The 21,356-nt window shown below is 41.7% G+C and overlaps 1 protein-coding gene across 1 annotated transcript in view; it reads left to right on the plus strand.

Annotated features, from left to right (window-relative positions):
* Positions 1–21,356, plus strand: part of LOC127642975 (pappalysin-1-like) — a 140,574-nt gene that overhangs the window by 73,818 nt on the left and 45,400 nt on the right. The window contains exons 11-14 of the mRNA XM_052125462.1: positions 10,772–10,879; positions 11,471–11,606; positions 13,230–13,443; positions 13,748–13,916. Of these exons, the coding sequence (XP_051981422.1) occupies positions 10,772–10,879; positions 11,471–11,606; positions 13,230–13,443; positions 13,748–13,916 (627 nt within the window). The remainder of the gene's footprint in view (positions 1–10,771; positions 10,880–11,470; positions 11,607–13,229; positions 13,444–13,747; positions 13,917–21,356) is intronic.

Consider the following 21,356-nt stretch of genomic DNA (forward strand, 5'->3'; position numbering starts at 1 on the left):
TTAACTAATACCACAAAACATAACATTTTATTGGCCACTACTCCTTATCCCCTCTCCTCTTCTGTGATGTTTGTGGAGCGTATATCTCCTGTCATGCAAGCTCCTGAATTAATCATGTCCCAAAACTATTCCTATCGTGCTGTGTGCAACCAAAGGATTTATAGCACTGAGATATGGCCATTTTTCACAGTTGAGCTTGAACCTCATTGTTGCTAGAAACGGTATTGTGGGTTGTAATGGGAAACATTGGCACATAGGTTAAAATCACTTGGAATTGTTCCTCACTTTAATGCATTGCACAGTGTTGCCAATACGCCTTTGTGTGGAGTTTATTTTACTTCTACTTCATGATCGCGCAACAATTTTTATATGAAAACAGACTAACGGCTTAAAAGTTAAACGTTTTGTGGTCAATATTAGTTCTGCATTGGAATGACTAATAGTTTTTATTGTCTGGCCAATCAGCCAACAGAGGTTACTGTCTGTAGAGCTGACTGGTGAGCCCTGTGTGATGTAATGTACTTGAATCAATGGAGGGGAGGTGGTGGAGCGGGGAACAGTGTCAGTGAGGTTACATTGGTGTGCTGAGAGAGATAAAGAGAGAGAGAGAGATATCTCAGGAGACAATAGAAGAGCAAAGTAAGGGGTCGGAAACAAATATCTTCTCTTCCTTTTTTCCACCCCATTTCTCCCATTCTAACTCTCTTTTAAGCATTACATCAGAATTCTCAAGTTTTGTGTCTAATTTTGTAACCTTTTCAAATTTTATGAGGCATTTAGAGATGAAAAAGATGTTATGAATCCCCCTCTCTACAGTCAGCTCACTCTCTGCAGAGCTGTCTTGGAGTTGTGAATGAAGTGAATTGCCAGTCTCTGCATATAAGTCATAATAATATTACATCATCGCTTCTAGATATATGAATTCCGGGATGATTCCACTCAGAGAGACAAATTATGAGCAGCATGCTTAAGGCACGTACATGCAGATGAGCAGGGATCCTGGGCATCTTTATTTAGTGTCTTTATTTGGAGTCAGTAGAATGGTTTCTTAAGTGTCCTAAGTTTTTATAACCATCTGTAAGCTGTTAGTGTCATAATGACTGTTCCACAAGTTCATGTTCATTAATTGTTTATGGTTCATTGAACAAGCATGGAAAACATTGTTTAAACCATTTACAATAAAGGTCTGTAAAGTTATTTGGATTTTTACAAAATTATCTTTAAAATGCAGTGTCCTTGAAAAAGGGACGTTTCTTTTTTTGTTGAGTTTAGATGCTCGTTTTTGCCCAGAAAGATTATGTGATGGAATGAAAAAAAAAAAGTGCTGATATTTAAAAATAAATAAAAAATAAAAATAATGCATACAAGATTTCTGACTTATTTCTGTTATGGATTACCTTTTTTAACTCTGAAAATTATTATGCACTTTTTTGAGAAAAAAACAATAATAATAAATAATATTTGTCAGACTTTCAGAAATATGCTCTGTTTAAGCTATTTATAACTTATTTACACAATAGCATGAAAATGAATAGGATGACTTACAGAATGTAAATAAAGCGGTAACGTGAGCTAACAGTATGCTCAATGAGGGATTTTGATATTATCGTTCCAGTTCCTGTAATTTTATCACAGGATGGATGTTTTAGAGGGAGACATTAACTAATACCACAAAACATAACATAATTGCTTATATTTACTGATGTCAGAGCTGTTGTTCCTCTTCTGTCACTCATTCTACATTGTGTCGATTGTAGTAACATAAGGGGCTTATTTCGGGAGCATCGGATACCTCTGAATATGAAAAAGGCCAAAGAAACCTTTGGTGAACAAAATACCCATAGGTGTATAAAAGGCGAGGATTGTGCATCTGTTCAGTCAGATTCTTTCTTCGGAGCCAAGCGGTTGTGTGATCAGTGAGTTGAGAAACTCACTACTGTTCCACTCACCTCTAGAGAGCTTTGCGGTTGTATCTACGGCATATTGCCATTGGCTTTCTCCCTCCACTGCACGCCAGTGCAGTCCACACACCTGGGGACTTCGACAGCTTTCTAAAAGAGTAACAACTCCTCAAAGAGCAATAATTTCTCTAAAAGAGTTAACGCATTGGCGTTGAACGTCTTTTTAAAGACTCGTCTTTCTAAAGATGCCCTTCCACCTTTGCGTTGTTCCTGGATGTGGCAGATATCTCTCTGCTTCTGACGGCCATAGGTGCTGCCTCGTGTGTCTGGGTCGCGATCACACTGAGGCAGCGTTTGTGGATGGCTCATCCAATGCGAGAACTTGACCTGGACGTGGGTCCTGATCCTGATGTGCTGCAGGAACTGCGCTCAGCTGCCGATCTCGCAATCCAGGCCACGAAGGTCACAGGGCAGGCTCTCAGACAGGCAATGACCACCCTTGTGGTCCAGGAACATCATCTATGGCTGAACTTGGTGGAGATGCTGGGAACTGACAAAGCCAGCTTTCTCAAAGCCCCAATCTCCCAGCTCGGTCTATTTGGTGACAAATAGACCTCTGAAGACTTTGCCCAGCAGTTTACCTCGGCACCGGACTACCCCCAGCCGAGCCCTGTCTGCTCGCCGAGGGCATCCCCCTGCGGCAGCAAGAAACCAGCAGGTAGTTGCACCTCAACTAGGGCCCAGCTCTCAGCCCCATTGTAGAGCTATCTGCAGAAAGATGACACCCCCAGTCTCACAAACCTCTTCAAGGACCCGTAAGGCTCCCAATCGTTCCTGAGAGGGACCACCCAGGGGACGAGATGTTTGCACAGGAGCTGGTAGCCGACCACTCCTTCCCCAGTGGAGGGCCAGAGGAGAATCCTTGGTTTCATTTAATGTTCATTTAATAAAAGAGCTATTTCCTCATCCCCTGTGTCACCTAGCCGGTGCCCACAAACGCCATTCTCATTGCGCCCTGGCATCAAACCCTTACAGGCAAAGTGGCACTCTGGACGTAAGAACTTTACCTCCACATCCATGACTGTACAACGTTTACAACCCCTGTTCAAGATGCTCACACAAAAACACATTTTAACATGCATCTGGGATCAAGACTGGTTTGCAGCAATAGACCTGAAGGACGCGTAATTTCACGTCTCAATTTTGCCCCGATATCTTTCTACGGTTTGCGTTCGAGGGACGGGCGTACCATTACAAAGTCTTCTCCTTCGGCCTGTCCCTGTCCCCTCGCGTCTTCACAAAGGTCGCAGAGGTCACCCTTGCCCTGCTAAGGGAAGTGGGCATCCGCATACTCAACTACCTTGATGACTGGCTGATCCTTGCAGGGACCAGGTGCTCAGGCACCTCAGCCGTCTAGGGCTTCAGGTCAACTGAGAAAAGAGCAAGCTCTCCCCGGTTCAGAGCATCTCTTTTCTCGGAATGGAGTTAGACTGAGTCTCAATGGTAGTGCGCCTCACAAACGAGTGCATGCAGTCAGTGCTGAATTGCCTCTCGTCATTCAAAATAGGCACTGCAGTCCCTCTAAAACAGTCCCAGAGGCTCCTGGGGCATATGTCAACCTCAGCCGTGGTCGCGCCACTAGGGTTGATGCATATGAGACCACTTCAGCACTGGCTTCAGACTCGAGTCGCAAGATGGGCATGGCGGCGTGGCACGTATCATGTGATCTTCACCCCCCCTTTACTGTCAGTTATTCAACCCTTGGACAGACCTCTGTGTTCTGTGGAGAGGAGTCCCCCTGCAGCAGGTGTCCAGAAACATTGAGGTCACCAAAGATGCCTCCAAACAGGGCTAGTTCCTGGATGGGCCCGCGGCTACGTTGGCACATCAGCTGCCTAGAGTTGCTGGCTGTATTTCTTGCCCTGCGGTTTCTCCCTCTGGTCTGAGGCAAACACGCCTTGATCCGTTCAGACAGCACCGTGATGGTAGCTTACATAAATCACCAAGGCATTGTGCACACTCGTCATGTCACAACTTGCATACTATCTCCTCCTTTGGAGTCAGCACTGACTGAGGTCGCTGCACGCCACTCAAATCCCGGGCAGCCTCAATGGTGAGTGGAGTCTCCAGGTGGTTAAGTTGATCTGGGACTGTTATGGCAAAGCACAGGTAGACTGTTCACTTCCCAAGAGAACTCCTATTTCCCGCCCTGGTACTCCCTCAGGTCGGAGGCAAGTCCCCTCGAGACAGATGCGCTGGCACACAGCTGGCCCCGGGGGCTGCGCAAGTATGCATTTCCACCAGTGAGCCTACTTGCACATGTGCTCTGCAAGGTCAGGGAGGATGAGGAACAAGTCACTCTAGTGGCCCCTTACTGGCCTACTCGGACATGGTTCTCGGGTCTTACACTCCTCACGACAGCACCTCCCTGGCAAATATCCCTGAGGAAATACCTTCTTTCTCAGTGACAGGGCACCCTTTGGCATCCTTGCCCAGACCTCTGGAACCTCCTCCTCTGGCCCCTGGATGGGATGCGGAAGATCTGAGTTGTCTGCCACCGGCTGTCATAGACACAATCAACCAAGCCAGAGCTCCCTCTACCAGGCAGCTTTACACCCTAAAGTGTCATCTGTTCGCAAACTGGTGCTCTTCCCGATCTGAAGACCTGCAGAGATGCACAGTCCGGTCAGGTCTCTCATTCCTGCAGGGAAAGCTGGAGGGGCTGGTGTCCCCCTCCACCTTGAAGGTGTATGTAGACGCTATAGCAGCCCACCACAATGCAGTGGATGGTAAGTTCCTAGGGAAGCACGATCTGATCATCAAGTTTCTAAGAGGCCTGGAGGTTGAATCATCCCAGGCCATGCCTGTTCCCCTCTTGGGATCTCTCCATGGTCCTTATGGGCCTTCAGAGAACCCCCTTTGAGCCGCTAGAGTCAGTCGAGCTAAGTGCCCTCTCCCTGAAGACAGCCCTCCCGATTGTGCTCGCGAGACCTGAAAGCGTCCCACGCTGTGTCCTCCTCCTTGCGGGTGAGCACTGGCCAACGGCACCTCTCTAGCAGATATCTGTATAGCAGCAGGCTGGGCAACAACCAATACCTTTGCGAGATTCTACAATCTCCGGGTTGAGTCGGTTTCGACTGACTGGGTATACCACTTCACTGAGGCGAACACATGCGCTTTTTACTCCTAGGTGAGTACTCGAACTTGTGCTCCCTGGATGCTCTTCTTTCCCAGACCTCTGGCTCATGAATTTCAGCAGAGGAAATCCCTACAAGACCCACTACGGGTACAAACTACTCTGTACTGGAATAGGTGCTCCATAGGTGCAAGTTATCATGGTTAACCCCCTGTGATGTATTTTCCATGGTACGGTTCCCCTGTCAGGCAGACCCGTGCCTCCCTTGGGCAGTCCCCACTGCTCTGGTCGATGTGTTTGTAGAGCTCCTCCCTCAATAGGCAGGACCTACCACCACACAACTTCCTTGTGTGGCGTAACGGGCCCATGTTACGTATTTGCCACATATTCACCTCCCCAGGCTGGGCAGGATGTGGTCTCCACGGGGTATTTTCCCCCCTGAAGAACTGGACAAGAAAAGAACACCTTCCCTGATGTGAGTTATATCTAGATGGCCCCAGCCGCCTCTAACACTCTATGAGGAGAAACATAGAGAAAGAAATGCTCCCATGCTTGTCACATCGCTTGTTCCAATATGACATCTTAGTGGGGTGTTGGGGAAGGTTATGTGCAGTCTGATGCCCATGCTCCTTTGGCACACTACAGCTTAATGCACCAGCATCAGCAGATATGTTATGCGGTCCAGTGTAGGTGACGCTATTGAATAGGGGCCCCTTGTGACACTACAATCGGCACAACGTCCAGTGAGTGACAGAAGGGGAATGTCTAGGTTACTGGTGTTCCCTGATGGAGGGAACGAGACTTTGTGTTACCCTTGCCACAACACTGTACCAAGTCGCTGTAATGGCTGAACCTTATTCTCGGCTCCTCAGTGCAGAACCTGACTTAACAGATGCACAATCCCCGCCTTTTATACCCTTATGTCTGGGGCGGGACATGCAAATTCTGTTCACCAATTTTTTTATTGGCCTTTTTCATATTCAGATGTATCCGAGACACCTGAAAGAAGCCCCTTGTGTCACTACAATCGACACAACGTCTTGTTCCCTCCATCAGGGTACAGGGGTTACACTAGTAACATAGACGTTTTCCCACCAAAACTGATGTCATAAAATGTAATTAAAGGAATATTGCAGGTATAATTTTAGTAAAGCACAATCAAAATAAATTGTGGCATAATGTTTCTAACCACAAAACAATTTTGATTCGTTCCTGCTTTTCTTAAAAAAAGAAGAAGCAAGGAAGAAAGAAGAATAAGAAAAGCAGGATTGAGTTGATTCACAGCTGTATGACTTTGTGTAATGCAAAAAGAAGGAAAAAATAAGGAAAAGCTACCCAATCTTCATCTAAAGCCTTTTTTTTTTTTTTACATAAATAATCATTCATTTTACTACAATGCTGACCCTAATGTCTTTGTAGTGGCCTTTTAACTCAATGGCTAATTCCAAGTCCTCACAACTCTGCTCAGTTGAATCAGTGCATATTGCTGGCAGTGTATTTCATTACGCTGTGGAGTAATCAGACAGCAAAGCCTAACTTTGAACCCCCTGAACCTAACTGTTGGGTGACAATGTTGTAACGCTAGGTAAATCATGGCAGAGTTTTCATGTTTGGGTAAACTATGCTTTTAATGCACTCTAGCCTGAAATAAAAGACAGTTTGAGCTTTTTATTTGGCAAGATGTCAAAAGTTGCCCTTAATACCAGAGAACAGTTATCGGAGGTGTGTTTTCTTTTTGATCCAACTTGACCCTCCCTAAAGGCTTGTATGATTGGTTAACTTCACGCTCACACATAGTGCCAATCTCGTTTTTTAAATGTATCATTTTGAAACTGTGCACTCAACAGTCACAGCTACTTGGTCCAGTTCCGATCCCATGGTGTGCTCACAGAGAGTAGGTCAGTTCCCCTGTTCACCCGGATTTCACTGCCTTTCAGGCTGATCTGGAGTGGCACTTTACCCCGGCCACTTGGAGGCTAATTGTGAGCTTCCAGATGGTCTAAGTTACCTTTTGATATGGGATTTCAGACTGGCAACATCATTATTATTCTGTTTTAGTGCATGGCCCTTAAGGTAATTTGTTTTTAATCTAATCCAAAGAATTGCTGTAATGGAGAGAATGAAGATTATTTTTGGTCTATTTGTTTGGTAAAACTGTGGACAGTTCCTCAGTCAGGGATGAAATGAACGTACTGTAGGGAGCTCTGAGATTTAATTTTTTCTGGTGGGCCAGTGAGGCAGGGCGGAGGGCAGGGCCGGGTCGTGATGCTACACACCCGGCCCATAATCAGGCTAATCAAGCCTCTGAAAGGGATAAAGGCTGACCGGAGATGGCAGTGCGGCAGAGAGAGAGATTTATGGGCAGCTGCCCTACACCCAGGCCCGGATTAAGAATTCAGAGGCCCCTGGGCACAATGTCTTGTAGGGCCCCCCACCCCACCCCACCCACACAATCAAGCTTTTTAATTTTTGGATACTATTTGCTGGTAACACCTATAGCGAGCAACTAGCTGGCATATGCAAGCACATAGTGCCTCACCTTTACCAATCCAGTTATATGAATACAATTTTTCCATAATTAACACACAAACACGTACACACACCCATTAATGTAGCTTTCCTGTCTGTCTCTCTCTTCCTCTCCTGTCCTCTACTCCTCGGCTCTACAGGGGCTGCCACTCTTTGTCTCTCTCCCCCTCTCCTCTTCCTGTGATGAAAAGGATGCAAACAGTATAGGTCATCTTAACTCAACTTTTTTACTCTTCTTTATACTCTCTCTTCTTTATACTAAAGAAATTCTGCACTTATGTATTTAGCACTTTATTATTCATGGCCCCTAATGGCACTTTGTTTGATGATTGAATGATAGTGAAATGGTAGTAGACACATTACAAGATGCTGTAAGTATTATGGTATAATATTGGTTGCTTACAATACAAATTACAATTGCTGGTGTATGACCTGTCCAACTATTGACAAATGTACTACATGTAAGTCGCTTTGGATAAAAGCATCTGCCAAATGCCCTAAATGTAAATGTAAATCAAATGTAAAATAAAGCAGCTTGTTTTAGTTTTTTTTGGTAATACTATATTTCATGTAAGTTGTTCTCTCTCTCTCTCTCTCACACACACACACACACACACACACACACACACACACACACACACACACACACACAATACCTCCTCCTCTCCTCAGGGTCTGTCTGTCTGTCTCATGCTCTCCTCCTCTCCTCAGGGGCTGTCTGTCTATCTGTCTGTCTATCTTAATAATACTAATTTAATAGATCAGATGCACGCACAATTATCCGTGAACTTGATAAATGTTGCAGATATGTTCTTCTAGGATAGCCTGTGCCTACTATCCACAAACAAATTGCTTTCAACTTATGTGTGCAAAATTCAGAATTCAACGAATGTGCAGCAATTTCTACAAATAGAGACATTTTTGTGAATAAAATGTTGTATTTTGTATTAGTGATCATAATTTGCGCATGCAACAAAGAGGATGTAGCAGGTGACGCGTGCATTTATTGACGTCGATCTCATTTGAGAGTATTCGGCAATGCTTATAACGTGTAATTAAACACGTTGAGTTTATATTCTGGGCTCATCAGATTTTTTTTACATAGTATTATTAGTATGATTTTTACTGTCTGTTAATAACACTGTCCGTCTCTTTATGTTAAGGTTTGTATTAATTTCGATATGCCAGAGGGCAGAATAAGACAGGGAATTAAAGAATGCATTGTAGTTCCCTATCGAGAGGTCTCTCCTATTGCGTAAGTAGCTTACGCTATGGGAAAACTCCGTTTCCGAGAAATATTGAAGTCTTTATGTAAAACGCATTGCAGCTGCACAGCAGACAGTAATGAGCGAGGCAGCTCGGTCATTGGCTGTGCTGCGGCAACTGCTCGAACCAATGACGGGGCGACTCTGAACGCGCGCCTCGCGTTTGCGCGCTCAGAGCCTGCCGAAATTAGCATAGCCAGGCTATATAATGGGCACCCCGTCATGCGTGTTCCTTTAGATTTAATCTCCTTCAGCAAAGACCTACTGTTGACCTACTGTTTTCATAACGCTGGATATTCTGCTAATTCATACTTTTCTAAAAGTTGCATAATGGCAATTAACTTATTTAGCAATTACACTAGTGCTAGTTTTGTTGCCAGTGTTGCTCAAATGCACGCGTACGTGTCACCACCAGCAGTAAGTACCTGCATGTGTTGGGAAAAGGGAGAAGAGCGAGTTCGGCAAAAGGCGGATTCGAACTCTGGCCGAACGCGTCAAAAGCTACCATCATGCACCTCACGCCTTACGCTACAGTAGTTATTCTGTGTCGAGCGTCTTTTTGCTAAAAAGACAGGCACCGGGCCGGCACGTGGTGCAAATATACGCTCCGTTTTCGGAAATGAAAAAAAAAAAATTAAAAATATAAATAAATCTTCCCCTCGCTTGGGCCCCAAGTGTGCATGGGGCCCCTGGGCCCGTGCCCATAATGCCCATTGGGTAATCCGGGCCTGCCTACACCTGTGTGTGTGTGTGTGTGTGTGTGTGTGTGTGTGTGTGTGTGTGTGTGTGTGTGTGTGTGTGTGTGTGTGAGCGTGTATTTATCACTTTGTGGGGACCAAATGTCCCCATAAGGATAGTAAAACCCGAAATTTTTGACCTTGTGGGGACATGTTGTCGGTCCCCATGAGGAAAACAGCTTATAAATCATACTAAATTATGTTTTTTGAAAATGTAAAAATGCAGAAAGTTTTCTGTGAGGGTTAGGTTTAGGGGTAGGGTTAGGTTTAGGGGATAGAATATAAAGTTTGTACAGTATAAAAACCATTATGTCTATGGAAAGTCCCCATAAAACATGGAAACACAACAAGCGTGTGTGTGTGTGTGTGTGTGTGTGTTTGTCTTTTTGGTTCAGTTTATTATTAAACTATTATTTATATTGTCAAGCCGGTTCTTGCCTCCTCCTTTCCATTAATCCCTTTACAGCCAGATGACTTGTAGGTCAGTAATCAAAATCAAATTTACATGCAAAGTAAATAAAAAAATGTAAAGGTTCCCACCCAACAAAAGTTTCAACATTGTCAGGCTGGCTCGTTTAGGGCTGTCTCTCTGCTAATGCCCATGGATGTTATATTAATTGCCCCATACACCTTAAGTGAATGAAGTACAGATCAAGTGAATCAGGTGAGTAAATGCACAAATAAATGTAATCAAATGCACACCTGCTAAAAATTTTTAAAAATCATCGGGAATTAGAACTCTAGAAAAGTGTCTCCTTGATTATACAATTGTTACCTTTCACCCTCCTAAACATTTATTGTTACATCATGGATATCAGTGAAAATCAATATATACATTATATATCAACTAAAGCAGATAAAAAAAGTAGGCAATGGTTTGCAATATAAATCCAGAAAAACATGCGCCTCCAAAAATTATTTGAATCCAGGTGCATAAATAACAAAATATTTATCAATAAAACGTGTATCAAAGTCAGCACACTGTTCCTCTCAAATCAATTAAATGAGCTTACCAAGAGATAAATTAACATAAAATGTTTGTATTAATGGTTTGCGTTAAAGACAGATCATCAGCTTTGGGTTATGATGGCTGGTTTAAATCAATCATTGTCTTCAGTTATCAGACAAATGTTCCACAGATTTAACAAAAGGATATATAATGGATTGAAAAGAAAATAAATATCACTTGTTATGTTCACTCAGAGCTGTCAGTCGAAGGTGTTTGACCTGTCCCATGGTGTGTCTCAATATGCTTGGTTTCCTTGTGAGGAGTCACAACAGCACAGCTGGACTTCACGATATTGGCTAAAGGTAAGAGATGGTTTCAGTTTCAAACACTGATGTCATGTCACATCAAGTGGACAAATCAGTATGATTATGATTTTCACAACTTTCCTGGAACAACATTCCTAATAACTTGAAAGGTTAGGCTGTGGGCTGGGGTCAGGTCTTTCATTAACCTATCGTTTACTTCTGAATTTAGCGTTAATTAAGGGTTAGTGTTTAGGTATAGGGATGTGACTATTTTGAAAAGATGTTGATCCAGGAACATATCCTACTTATTAAAAATCACAGTTAAACACACAACTTACTGTGAGGTATCCAAGTAGACCATGTTTCTGGACATGAACATAATGGAAATTGTCATGTTGTCTAAAAGTTAATGTACCCTAAATTGATCCCATTCTGCCGAATTGCTCCATCCCAAGCATTAACTTTAGGGATAGTTAATGATTAGGGCTAGGTTTTGGGGTTAGTAATGAGTTACCATACTCTAGATACAACTATATTTGATCAACAGAAGTTGTTGATTCAGGAGCACATCCATGGCAAAATCTCTGTAACCCATTACAGGTATGTATTAAAAATGGATGTCAGTCATCATCTTTTATCTCTCATAAGGCTTATTACGCTCATCCTATGGTGGCTGCTGCGGTCATTATCCATCTGGCTGCTGACGGAACTGTTGACATCGACCAGAGACAGCACAACATTACAGTTCAACTGGTGGATGCTAAAGAGCAAACACATCCTCTTGGTTAGTCTCACATCGTCTCAATAATATGATATCACTCATTTTACTTCTCTTTGTTTATTATTAGAATAAACCATTACTGTCCAAAAACACACACACAAATGGTCTGTTCATCTAGTAATCAAATTCTTCAATAATTTACCCCCATAAAGATGTATTTTGTTCATCAATTACTCACCCTCTTGTAAACCTGTATGTTTATCATCTGCGGAACAACAAAAGGAGATGTTTAGCTGCTATTTATTTTTTGCAAAAGTGAATGGTTATTTATCAAGCTCTAGAAAGGACAAATAAAAAAATAACCAAAATCACCAAAAAACTAGTCTATATCACTCATGAACTTATTGCAAGTGTTCTGATAATGTACCATACAATAGCTTATGCCAGGTGCTCATGGTGACACTTGATAAGTTATGAGCCTCTGCTCATGTTACAAGTCAGTTTGTCAGTAATCGTACAGATGCAGGTACCACTTTACGACCTCCCAATTTCCAAAGCGATAGCATGAATTCTAGGGAGGAGGCTATTTAACAATATAAAACATAAACCAGTGGATATGTTTTTATTTCCTTGTGGCAGTAATAGCTTGTGATTTAGAAATAAAAAATCAGACGGTATGGCCAGGGGCTACGTTAATTGAAAACTCTAGATCATTTATGATTTTTTTAAACATTGATGGATAAATATTCCAAATGCTGTCCCACATTTGACAGATTTGTATTTCATGGGGAGGCTTATTCATACATCAATCATAATGCCGTTAATAAAGCGTATAAAAAGTACAAGATTTATAAGAAAGTGTGCAAAATCTTTGCACCGTTTCTGCCAATTATACTTGAATTTATTCAAAGTGCAAACATGACAATTTGAGCACAATATCTTAGTGGAATACCTGTATAATTATTCTTCAGATGTGCTTGCTTCCAATCTGTGTCACTCCATGTTCATATCAGGCATACTGAGGAAGATCTGTGAAATCTTGCCCATGTGAATGCGCTTAAAAGCCACACGTAGTCTGCAAAGTTTTAAAATCTTGATTTAGCGCAGTGGTTGATTTGACAGGTACAACTTTCACCCTAGAAGGCCATTACTAAGTGTAAATACCATTATAATGGATGCTGTGTGCTCCTGAATATAGCCCTAGAACTGAAATAAATACAAGTACGATGGATAAAAATAGACCAAAAAACTCCTTTTAGAGTGATAGCGCAACCTCTAGGTATGGAAAAGGAGTTTCTTGAAGACCAGAGAACAGTATGACCTTTCTTTTGAATGATTCTCAGTGATGTAGTCGTGAATAAAAAGCACAGTTGTAACACGGACATTTTCTCCAAATTTGTAAAAGCCAAATTATCGAGAGGTCGAAAGCTGCTTGTAAGCTGTCCGCTCCAATTGTAATTCTCTCAAATGATGCAAGCCACTACAACATGAATGAAAATCGCAATATTCCTCAGAGTGGTCTAACTTTGAGGAAAGACTCAAGCTGATTCAAGCTGTTTTTAACTGAAAATATTGTCCTCCGCCTGAGCTGATGCTAAGAGACTACTCAAATGCTATACTTGAAATTCACACTACTATCACATGAGTTGATTTACTGAATATTATGCCACGCTTGGATGGTTTCAGGGGAATGGAGGCTGAGTTGCCGGAACAATCCACTAGTTATTCCTGTGAGTCACGACCTGAGCACGGCCTTCTACAGGACAAAGGCCATCATAGTAAGCTTCGCCTCTCCTCTGGTGGCCATCTCAGGTGTAGGGCTGCGCTCCTTCCAATATTTTGACCCCATCACGATTAGCAGCTGCCAGAGCAATGAAATCTACAACCCTATGGGCCAAAGGTGAGGAAATAAATCTACCATTGCTTCCACTCATGTCAGTGCAGAGGCTTGAAAGTTGTGTCAACCATGCAGCATGCTGAACTAGTGTTTCAATCTTCTTCTGTCTATAAAATGTACATGTGTAAGTGCTCTTTTGTGAACAAGATCTCAAGAATTCTCTAAACAGACATCTTTTACTGTTGTGTCTCACTGTGAAAGGAGCACCACATTTTTAACACAAAAATTCATTCAGTGTGAACAGCCCCTAAATGGTCAGTAGATGTAACTACTTTCTGTAATCTTTGCAAATTTCACAATCCCTTAGTTGCGTTCACTACTCATGTGATGCCCTCGAGTGTCAGAAGCTAATGCTCAACAATGCCGAGATGAAGTGCAGTAGTCCTGGATACTTCAATGGAGTGCGCTGCACTATCACCTGCAATCGAGGATATATACTGAATATTCATCGAGATGATGACATCATCAAAACACAGGTACCACTATATTTAGTTCATCACTTTTTGAATGTACTGTGTAATATATGTGGAGAGTTATTTTATGTGTGTTCTCAATCTCTGTGTGCGTGTGTGTGTGTGCGTCTGTGTGTGTGTCTGTGTTTGTGTGTGTGTTTATGTCCTACAATCAAATCTCTTAAATATTTTGCCAAGAATTTTGACCAGGTTTCATAGAGAAGCACACAACACAATCATTCACATGCAAACACAAGGGCTTGTATTAGATTAAGCAATAATCATTGACTCATGCCCTGACCACATACAGAGAAAGTAGCAGTAAAGATTTATGGCTCACGTAGGATTTGCTAAGCAAACTGTGAGAGGGTAAGTGAATGGCCACAATAGCTGGCGCTCTGAGCAGTGGGCTCTCTGCTGTTGGCTTGATGTTGATTTTATGTCTTTCTCCCTCACTGCAGCCACTGGAATGGTCCATGTGGCTCCAATAAAAGACAAGCTGTAGATTTTTCATAAACATTACTCTCAGCCTGCCCTCTGACTGGAAGTTGTTTTGTTGTTGTTATTGTAATAGGCTGGAAAAACAGTTGACTGAATAGCAACCTCAATGGTCATCTGTGAGTGATGGAAAGGAAGTTCCTGCTTCCAGAAATCACTGTCTGGCAAATATGAACACAATGATCATTTGTCACAGTGCATGGCTGCTTCCTTCTTCTTAAATATTGTGGTTTTGGAAGCCCCACTCATTTTACATAATTGTTTACCTTTAGTATTCTTTTTTATTAATCGGTTGTTTGATTATCTAAAAAAATAAATTAGAAAAATATCTCTAAATAGTACAATTTTGTAACCTAAATTTGAGGTTAAAGTAAAAAAATCATTTGTAAACACTGCTAGTGTTCTTCGGATTGGCTCATTATGAGTTTTTGGTTTATTTTTGGTGGGATATGACCGAAAGTGTGATTTTCAAATCAGTAAGTGATGGACTCAAAAATCAGTGCAGTTAATTCAATAGATTCAGTTTGATTTCAACCAACAACTCATGCTCAGTTTTGCAAATAATTTAATCCGATTGATTTCAAATCAAATTCACAAATTACAAATTCATATAACGCAAACAATTCAGTGTAATACAGTTATTCATTTGATGCAAAAGTTCGATTAATTTAATCCAAAAGATTAATTTGATGGCTAATTTTGTCTTCACATTTTTGTCTGATGTCATTATGAATATCTGAAAAATTATTTATGTACATCCACAAGTCACAGCTTTCAAGCTGAATGATGGACTCAGCAATCAGTGCATTCAATTCAGCTGATTCATTGTGAAAGAACAACTCATTTGATGCTAATAGAATGATTAATATAAGGCAAAACAATGATAAATTGGATGCAGAAGTATGATTCATTCAATTCAAAAGAACAATTCGTTTAATGGAAAAGAAGATTAGTTTGATGCCAAAAAACTAATCATTTTAAAAGTCTTGTCTTGTCTGGTAAAATAATTGATGTACATCCATGAGTCACAACTCTTCAGTGGAATGATGGACTCAGCAATCAGTGCAGTCAATTCAACTGTTTCAGTTTGATTTCAACCAACAACTCTCGTTCAATTAGGTCACATTTGCATATCTGTTCAACTGATTCATTATGTAAGAACAATTCACTTTATGCAAACAGAATGATTTGTTTGATAAAAAATAATTAGCTGATTCAATGCAAAAGATCATTTAATTAGCTGTAAAAGATTGATTTAATCAGCCAATGCAAGCTTTGTCTTTAATTAAGTTGGCTTGTAAGAGCCAACTTACTGAAATCCTACTTAAACTTATTAAGTTGGCTTGTGAGAGCCAACTTACTGAAATCCTATTTAAACTTATTATTATTATTATTATTAGTGGTGCTTGCAAAGCATCACTATTGTAATCTCACATACTTATTATTTTTATTTTTATTTTTATTTTTATATCTCTTAACAAAATTTCGACACCTAACTTCGTCCCGTACCGTTTGGCGTAGACCCACGAATGAGGTGTCAAATCGAGCGACCTATTGAGGACACGTGTGCTATGACTTTTATAAGCGATCGAGTGCGGTATTTGCCCCAGGGGCAAAAAAGCGGCGAAAAAATCCCATAGACTTAACATTGAGACAAACTTTGGCGTCCACAGCTCCAAGCGAGGATTTAGTAGAAGCGTGTGATTTGCCACATTTGAAGAGGCTGGCAGGCTCTGTAAGAGCATACCTCAATATGGGGTAAAAGTTGCACCCCTGGGGGCAGGAGCTGCCCAAAAATGCCCCAATTGACTTATAATGGTGTAGGGCGGCCCATGAAATGAAAAGGCATAGGGATTTGTATTGAACATAGCTCTGGATCACAGTGTCATAGAGACGAGGGGGTGGGCTCATTTTACTCAGACGACCAATCAGTCTCTCAGGATCATTGTGAAGCTATCAAGCCACGCCCTAGCAACCATTAAGAGCACCTTAGCAACAAGTCCCATAGACTTCTATTGAAACAGATCAAAGGGATATCTCCGGATAGAAGTGTCATAGAAACACAAGGGTGGTCTCGTTTGACTCGGGACAGCAAACAGCCAATCATGCATCAAATCAACACTTCCTAGCCCCTCCCTAGCAACCATTGTCGAGCACCTTAACAACCAAAATCCATAGAGGGATATCTTCCATTCTGAATGTCACAGAGGCATGGGAGTTGGTTTATATCATTCATACTGACAAGCAGCCTTTGGAGATTCATGATTGGCAGCTGCCAAGCTACTCCTAGCAACTAAACAGAGTACCCTAGCAACCGTTTAGCAGTAACTATATCTCTGCACCAGAAAATCAGAGAGACTTCTGGGTTGATTTATTTCAATCAGGATGGCAAGGAGACTTGATTAGTATCACTATGGTAACTGCCTAGCAACCAGATGGGGTTACCCTAGCAACCGAGAAACAAATCACATATCTCGGCACCAGAAAACAGTACAGACTTCGGGTTGATTTATTTCAATCAGGATGGCAAGGAGACTTGATTAGTATCACTATGGTAACTGCCTAGCAACCAGATGGGGTTACCCTAGCAACCGAGTAACAAATCACATATCTCTGCATCAGAAAAACGTAGAGACTTCGGGTTGACTTATTTCAATCAGGATGGCAAGGAGACTTGATTAGTATCACTATGGTAACTGCCTAGCAACCAGATGGGGTTACCCTAGCAACCGAGTAACAAATCACATATCTCTGCATCAGAAAAACATAGAGACTTCGGGTTGACTTATTCCAATCAGGATGGCAAGGAGACTTGATTAGTATCACTATGGTAACTGCCTAGCAACCAGATGGGGTTACCCTAGCAACCGAGTAACAAATCACATATCTCTGCATCACAAAAGCGTAGAGACTTCGGGTTGACTTATTTCAATCAGCGATGGCAAGGAGACTTGATTAGTATCACTATGATAACTGCCTAGCAACCAGATGGGGTTACCCTAGCAACCGAGTAACAAATCACATATCTCTGCATCAGAAAAACATAGAGATTTCGGGTTGACTTATTTCAATCAGGATGGCAAGGAGACTTCATTAGTATCACTATGGTAACTGCCTAGCAACCAGATGGGGTTACCCTAGCAACCGAGTAACAAATCACATATCTCTGCATCAGAAAAACATAGAGACTTCCGGGTTGACTTATTTCAATCAGGATGGCAAGGACACTTGATTAGTATCACTATGCTAACTGCCTAGCAACCAGATGGGGTTACCCTAGCAACCGAGTAAGAAATCACATATCTCTGCACCAGAAAACACTACAGACTTCGGGTTGACTTATTTCACTCAGGATGGAAAGGAGCCATGTGTTGTATTACCTTGGTAACTGCATAGCAACCACTTGGGCTTACCCTAGCAACCGAGTAACAAATCACATATTTCTGCACCAGAAAATCGTACAGACTTCTGGTTTGATTTATTTATGACCATAATTTTTGTTCTTTTCAAGTTATAGCATGCTGTTTGACGAGTTTTGCCACGACAAGCACCACTCACATTTTCTTCAGGAAATGTACCTATCTAGTTATTATTATTCTTCTGAGACTAAAATTACCAAGACTAACTCCTCCTAGAGCTTTTAAGCTACAGGCACCAAACTCGGCACAGACCTTCAGACTAATCCCGAATAGTGTGCTATATCTTTTCTAACTGATCGGACTTACGGTTTTCCTAAAAATGATGATCAAACTCGGAAAAAACTCCCATTGACTTAACATTGCGGAATGTTCAGAAATTCAAATTCAACTGACATTTTCACACACACAGACAAAAAGGGCCTGTCAGCCCTGCATCTCTCCCTCTCTCTCTCCCTAAGAGGATTTCTTTTATCAAGCAGCCAAAAGTAATGACCTAAAATCTTCCTAGCCACACACTAAAACATGCTAAAAGCGTGCTAGCATCTATCTGAGGGTCAATATCTATCTATCTATCTAAATATCTAAATATCTATCTATCTATCTATCTGAGGGTAAATATCTATCTCTCTCTCTCTATCTATCTATATCTATCTCTCTATATATCTAAGGGTAAATATCTATCTATCTATCTATCTATCTATCTAGCAACTAAGTTAAACTTTTTAACACTACACTGTAGAACTGGCTCATTAGAGTCATTCATTTGGGAATCAGACCACACTGGTCACACTGTATGTTTCACACTGTAGATTCAAAAGAACTGGCTCATTAGAGTCATTCATTTGGGAATCAGACTACACTGGTCACACTGTATGTTTCACATTGTAGATTCAAAAGAACTGGCTCATTAGAGTCATTCATTTGGGAATCAGACTAAACTGGTCACACTGTATGTTTCACATTGTAGATTCAAAAGAACTGGCTCATTAGAGTCATTAATTTGGGAATCAGACTACACTGGTCACACTGTATGTTTCACACTGTAGATTCAAAGAACTGGATCATTAGAGTCATTCATTTGGGAATCAGACTACACTGGTCACACTGTATGTTTCACACTGTAGAGTCAAAAGAACCGGCTCATTAGAGTCATTAATTTGGGAACACACACAGACAAAAAGGGCCTGTCAGCCCTGCATCTCTCCTCTCTCTCTCCCTCATTGCATAGGGATTTTGTATTGAACATAGCTCTGGATCACAGTGTCATAGAGACAAGGGGCGGGCTCATTTTACTCAGACGACCAATCAGTCTCTCGGGATCATTGTGAAGCTATCAAGCCACGCCCTAGCAACAATTTAAAGCACCTTAGCAACAACTCCCATAGACTTCTAATGAAAGATATCAAGCGGATATCTCCGGATAGAAGTGTCATAGAAACACAAGGGTGGTCTCGTTTGACTCGGGGCAGCAAACAGCCAATCATGAATCACCTCAACACTTCCTAGCCCCTCCCTAGCAACCATTGTCGAGCACCTTAACAACCAAAATCCATAGAGGGATATCTTCCATTCTGAATGTCACAGAGGCATGGGAGTTGGTTTATATCATTCATACTGACAAGCAGCCTTTGGAGTTTCATAATTGGCAGCTGTCAAGCCACTCCCTAGCAACTAAACAGAGTACCCTAGCAACCGTTTAGCAATAACTATGTCTCTGCACCAGAAAATCAGAGAGACTTCTGGGTTCATTTATTTCAAGCAGGATGGCAAGGAGACTTGATAAGTATCACTATGGTAACTGCCTAGCAACCACATGGGGTTACCCTAGCAACCGAGTAACAAATCACATATCTCTGCACCAGAAAATCAGAGAGACTTCTGGGTTGATTTATTTCAATCAGGATGGCAAGGAGACTTGATAAGTATCACTATGGTAACTGCCTAGCAACCACATGGGGTTACCTTAGCAACCGAGTAACAAATCACATATCTCTGCATCAGAAAAGCGTAGAGACTTCGGATTGACTTATTTCAATCAGGATGGCAAAGAGACTTCATTAGTATCACTATGGTAACTGCCTAGCAACCAGATGTGGTTACCCTAGCAACCAAGTAACAAATCACATATCTCTGCACCAGATAATCGTAGAGACTTCTGGGTTCATTTATTTCAATCAGGATGTCAAGGAGACTTGATAAGTATCACTATGGTAACTGCCTAGCAACCACATTGGGTTACCCTAGCAACCGAGTAACAAATCACATATCTCTGGACCAGAAAATCGTAGAGACTTCTGGGTTGGTTTATTTCAATCAGGATGTCAAGAAGACTTGATAAGTATCACTATGGTGACTGCCTAACAACCAGATGGGGTTACCCTAGCAACCGAGTAACAAATCACATATCTCTGCACCAGAAAATCAGAGATTTCTGGGTTGATTTATTTCAATCAGGATGGCAAGGAGACTTGATAAGTATCACTATGGTAACTGCCTAGCAACCAGATGGGGTTACCCTAGCAACCGAGTAACAAATCACATATCTCTGCACCAGATAATCGTAGAGACTTCTGGGTTGATTTATTTCAATCAGGATGTCAAGGAGACTTGACAAGTATCACTATGGTAACTGCCTAGCAACCACATTGGGTTACCCTAGCAACCGAGTAACAAATCACATATCTCTGGACCAGAAAATCGTAGAGACTTCTGGGTTGGTTTATTTCAATCAGGATGTCAAGAAGACTTGATAAGTATCACTATGGTGACTGCCTAACAACCAGATGGGGTTAGCCTAGCAACCGAGTAACAAATCACATATCTCTGCACCAGAAAATCAGAGAGACTTCTGGGTTGATTTATTTCAATCAGGATGGCAAGGAGACTTGATAAGTATCACTATGGTAACTGCCTAGCAACCACATGGGGTTACCTTAGCAACCGAGTAACAAATCACATATCTCTGCATCAGAAAAGCGTAGAGACTTCGGATTGACTTATTTCAATCAGGATGGCAAGGACACTTCATTAGTATCACTAAGGTAACTGCCTAGCAACCAGATGGGGTTACCCTAGCAACCGAGTAACAAATCAAATATCTCTGCACCAGAAAATCATAGAGACTTCTGGGTTGATTTATTTCAATCAGGATGTCAATGAGACTTGATATGTATCACTATGGTAGCGGTCTAGCAACCATATTGGGTTACCCTAGCAACCGAGTAACAAATCACATATCTCTGGACCAGAAAATCGTAGAGACTTCTGGGTTGGTTCATTTCAATCAGGATGTCAAGAACACTTGATAAGTATCACTATGGTGACTGCCTAACAACCAGATGGGGTTACCCTAGCAACCGAGTAACAAATCACATATCTCTGCAACAGAAAATCGTAGAGACTTCTGGGTTGATTTATTTCAATCAGGATGGCAAGAAGACTTGATAAGTATCACTATGGTAACTGCCTAGCAACCATATGGGGTTACCCTAGCAACCGAGTAACAAATCACATATCTCTGCAACTGAACAACATAAAGACTTCTGGC

The sequence above is a fragment of the Xyrauchen texanus genome, chromosome 4 (assembly GCF_025860055.1).
Source record: "Xyrauchen texanus isolate HMW12.3.18 chromosome 4, RBS_HiC_50CHRs, whole genome shotgun sequence".
In the NCBI taxonomy this organism is placed as follows: Eukaryota; Metazoa; Chordata; class Actinopteri; order Cypriniformes; family Catostomidae; genus Xyrauchen; species Xyrauchen texanus.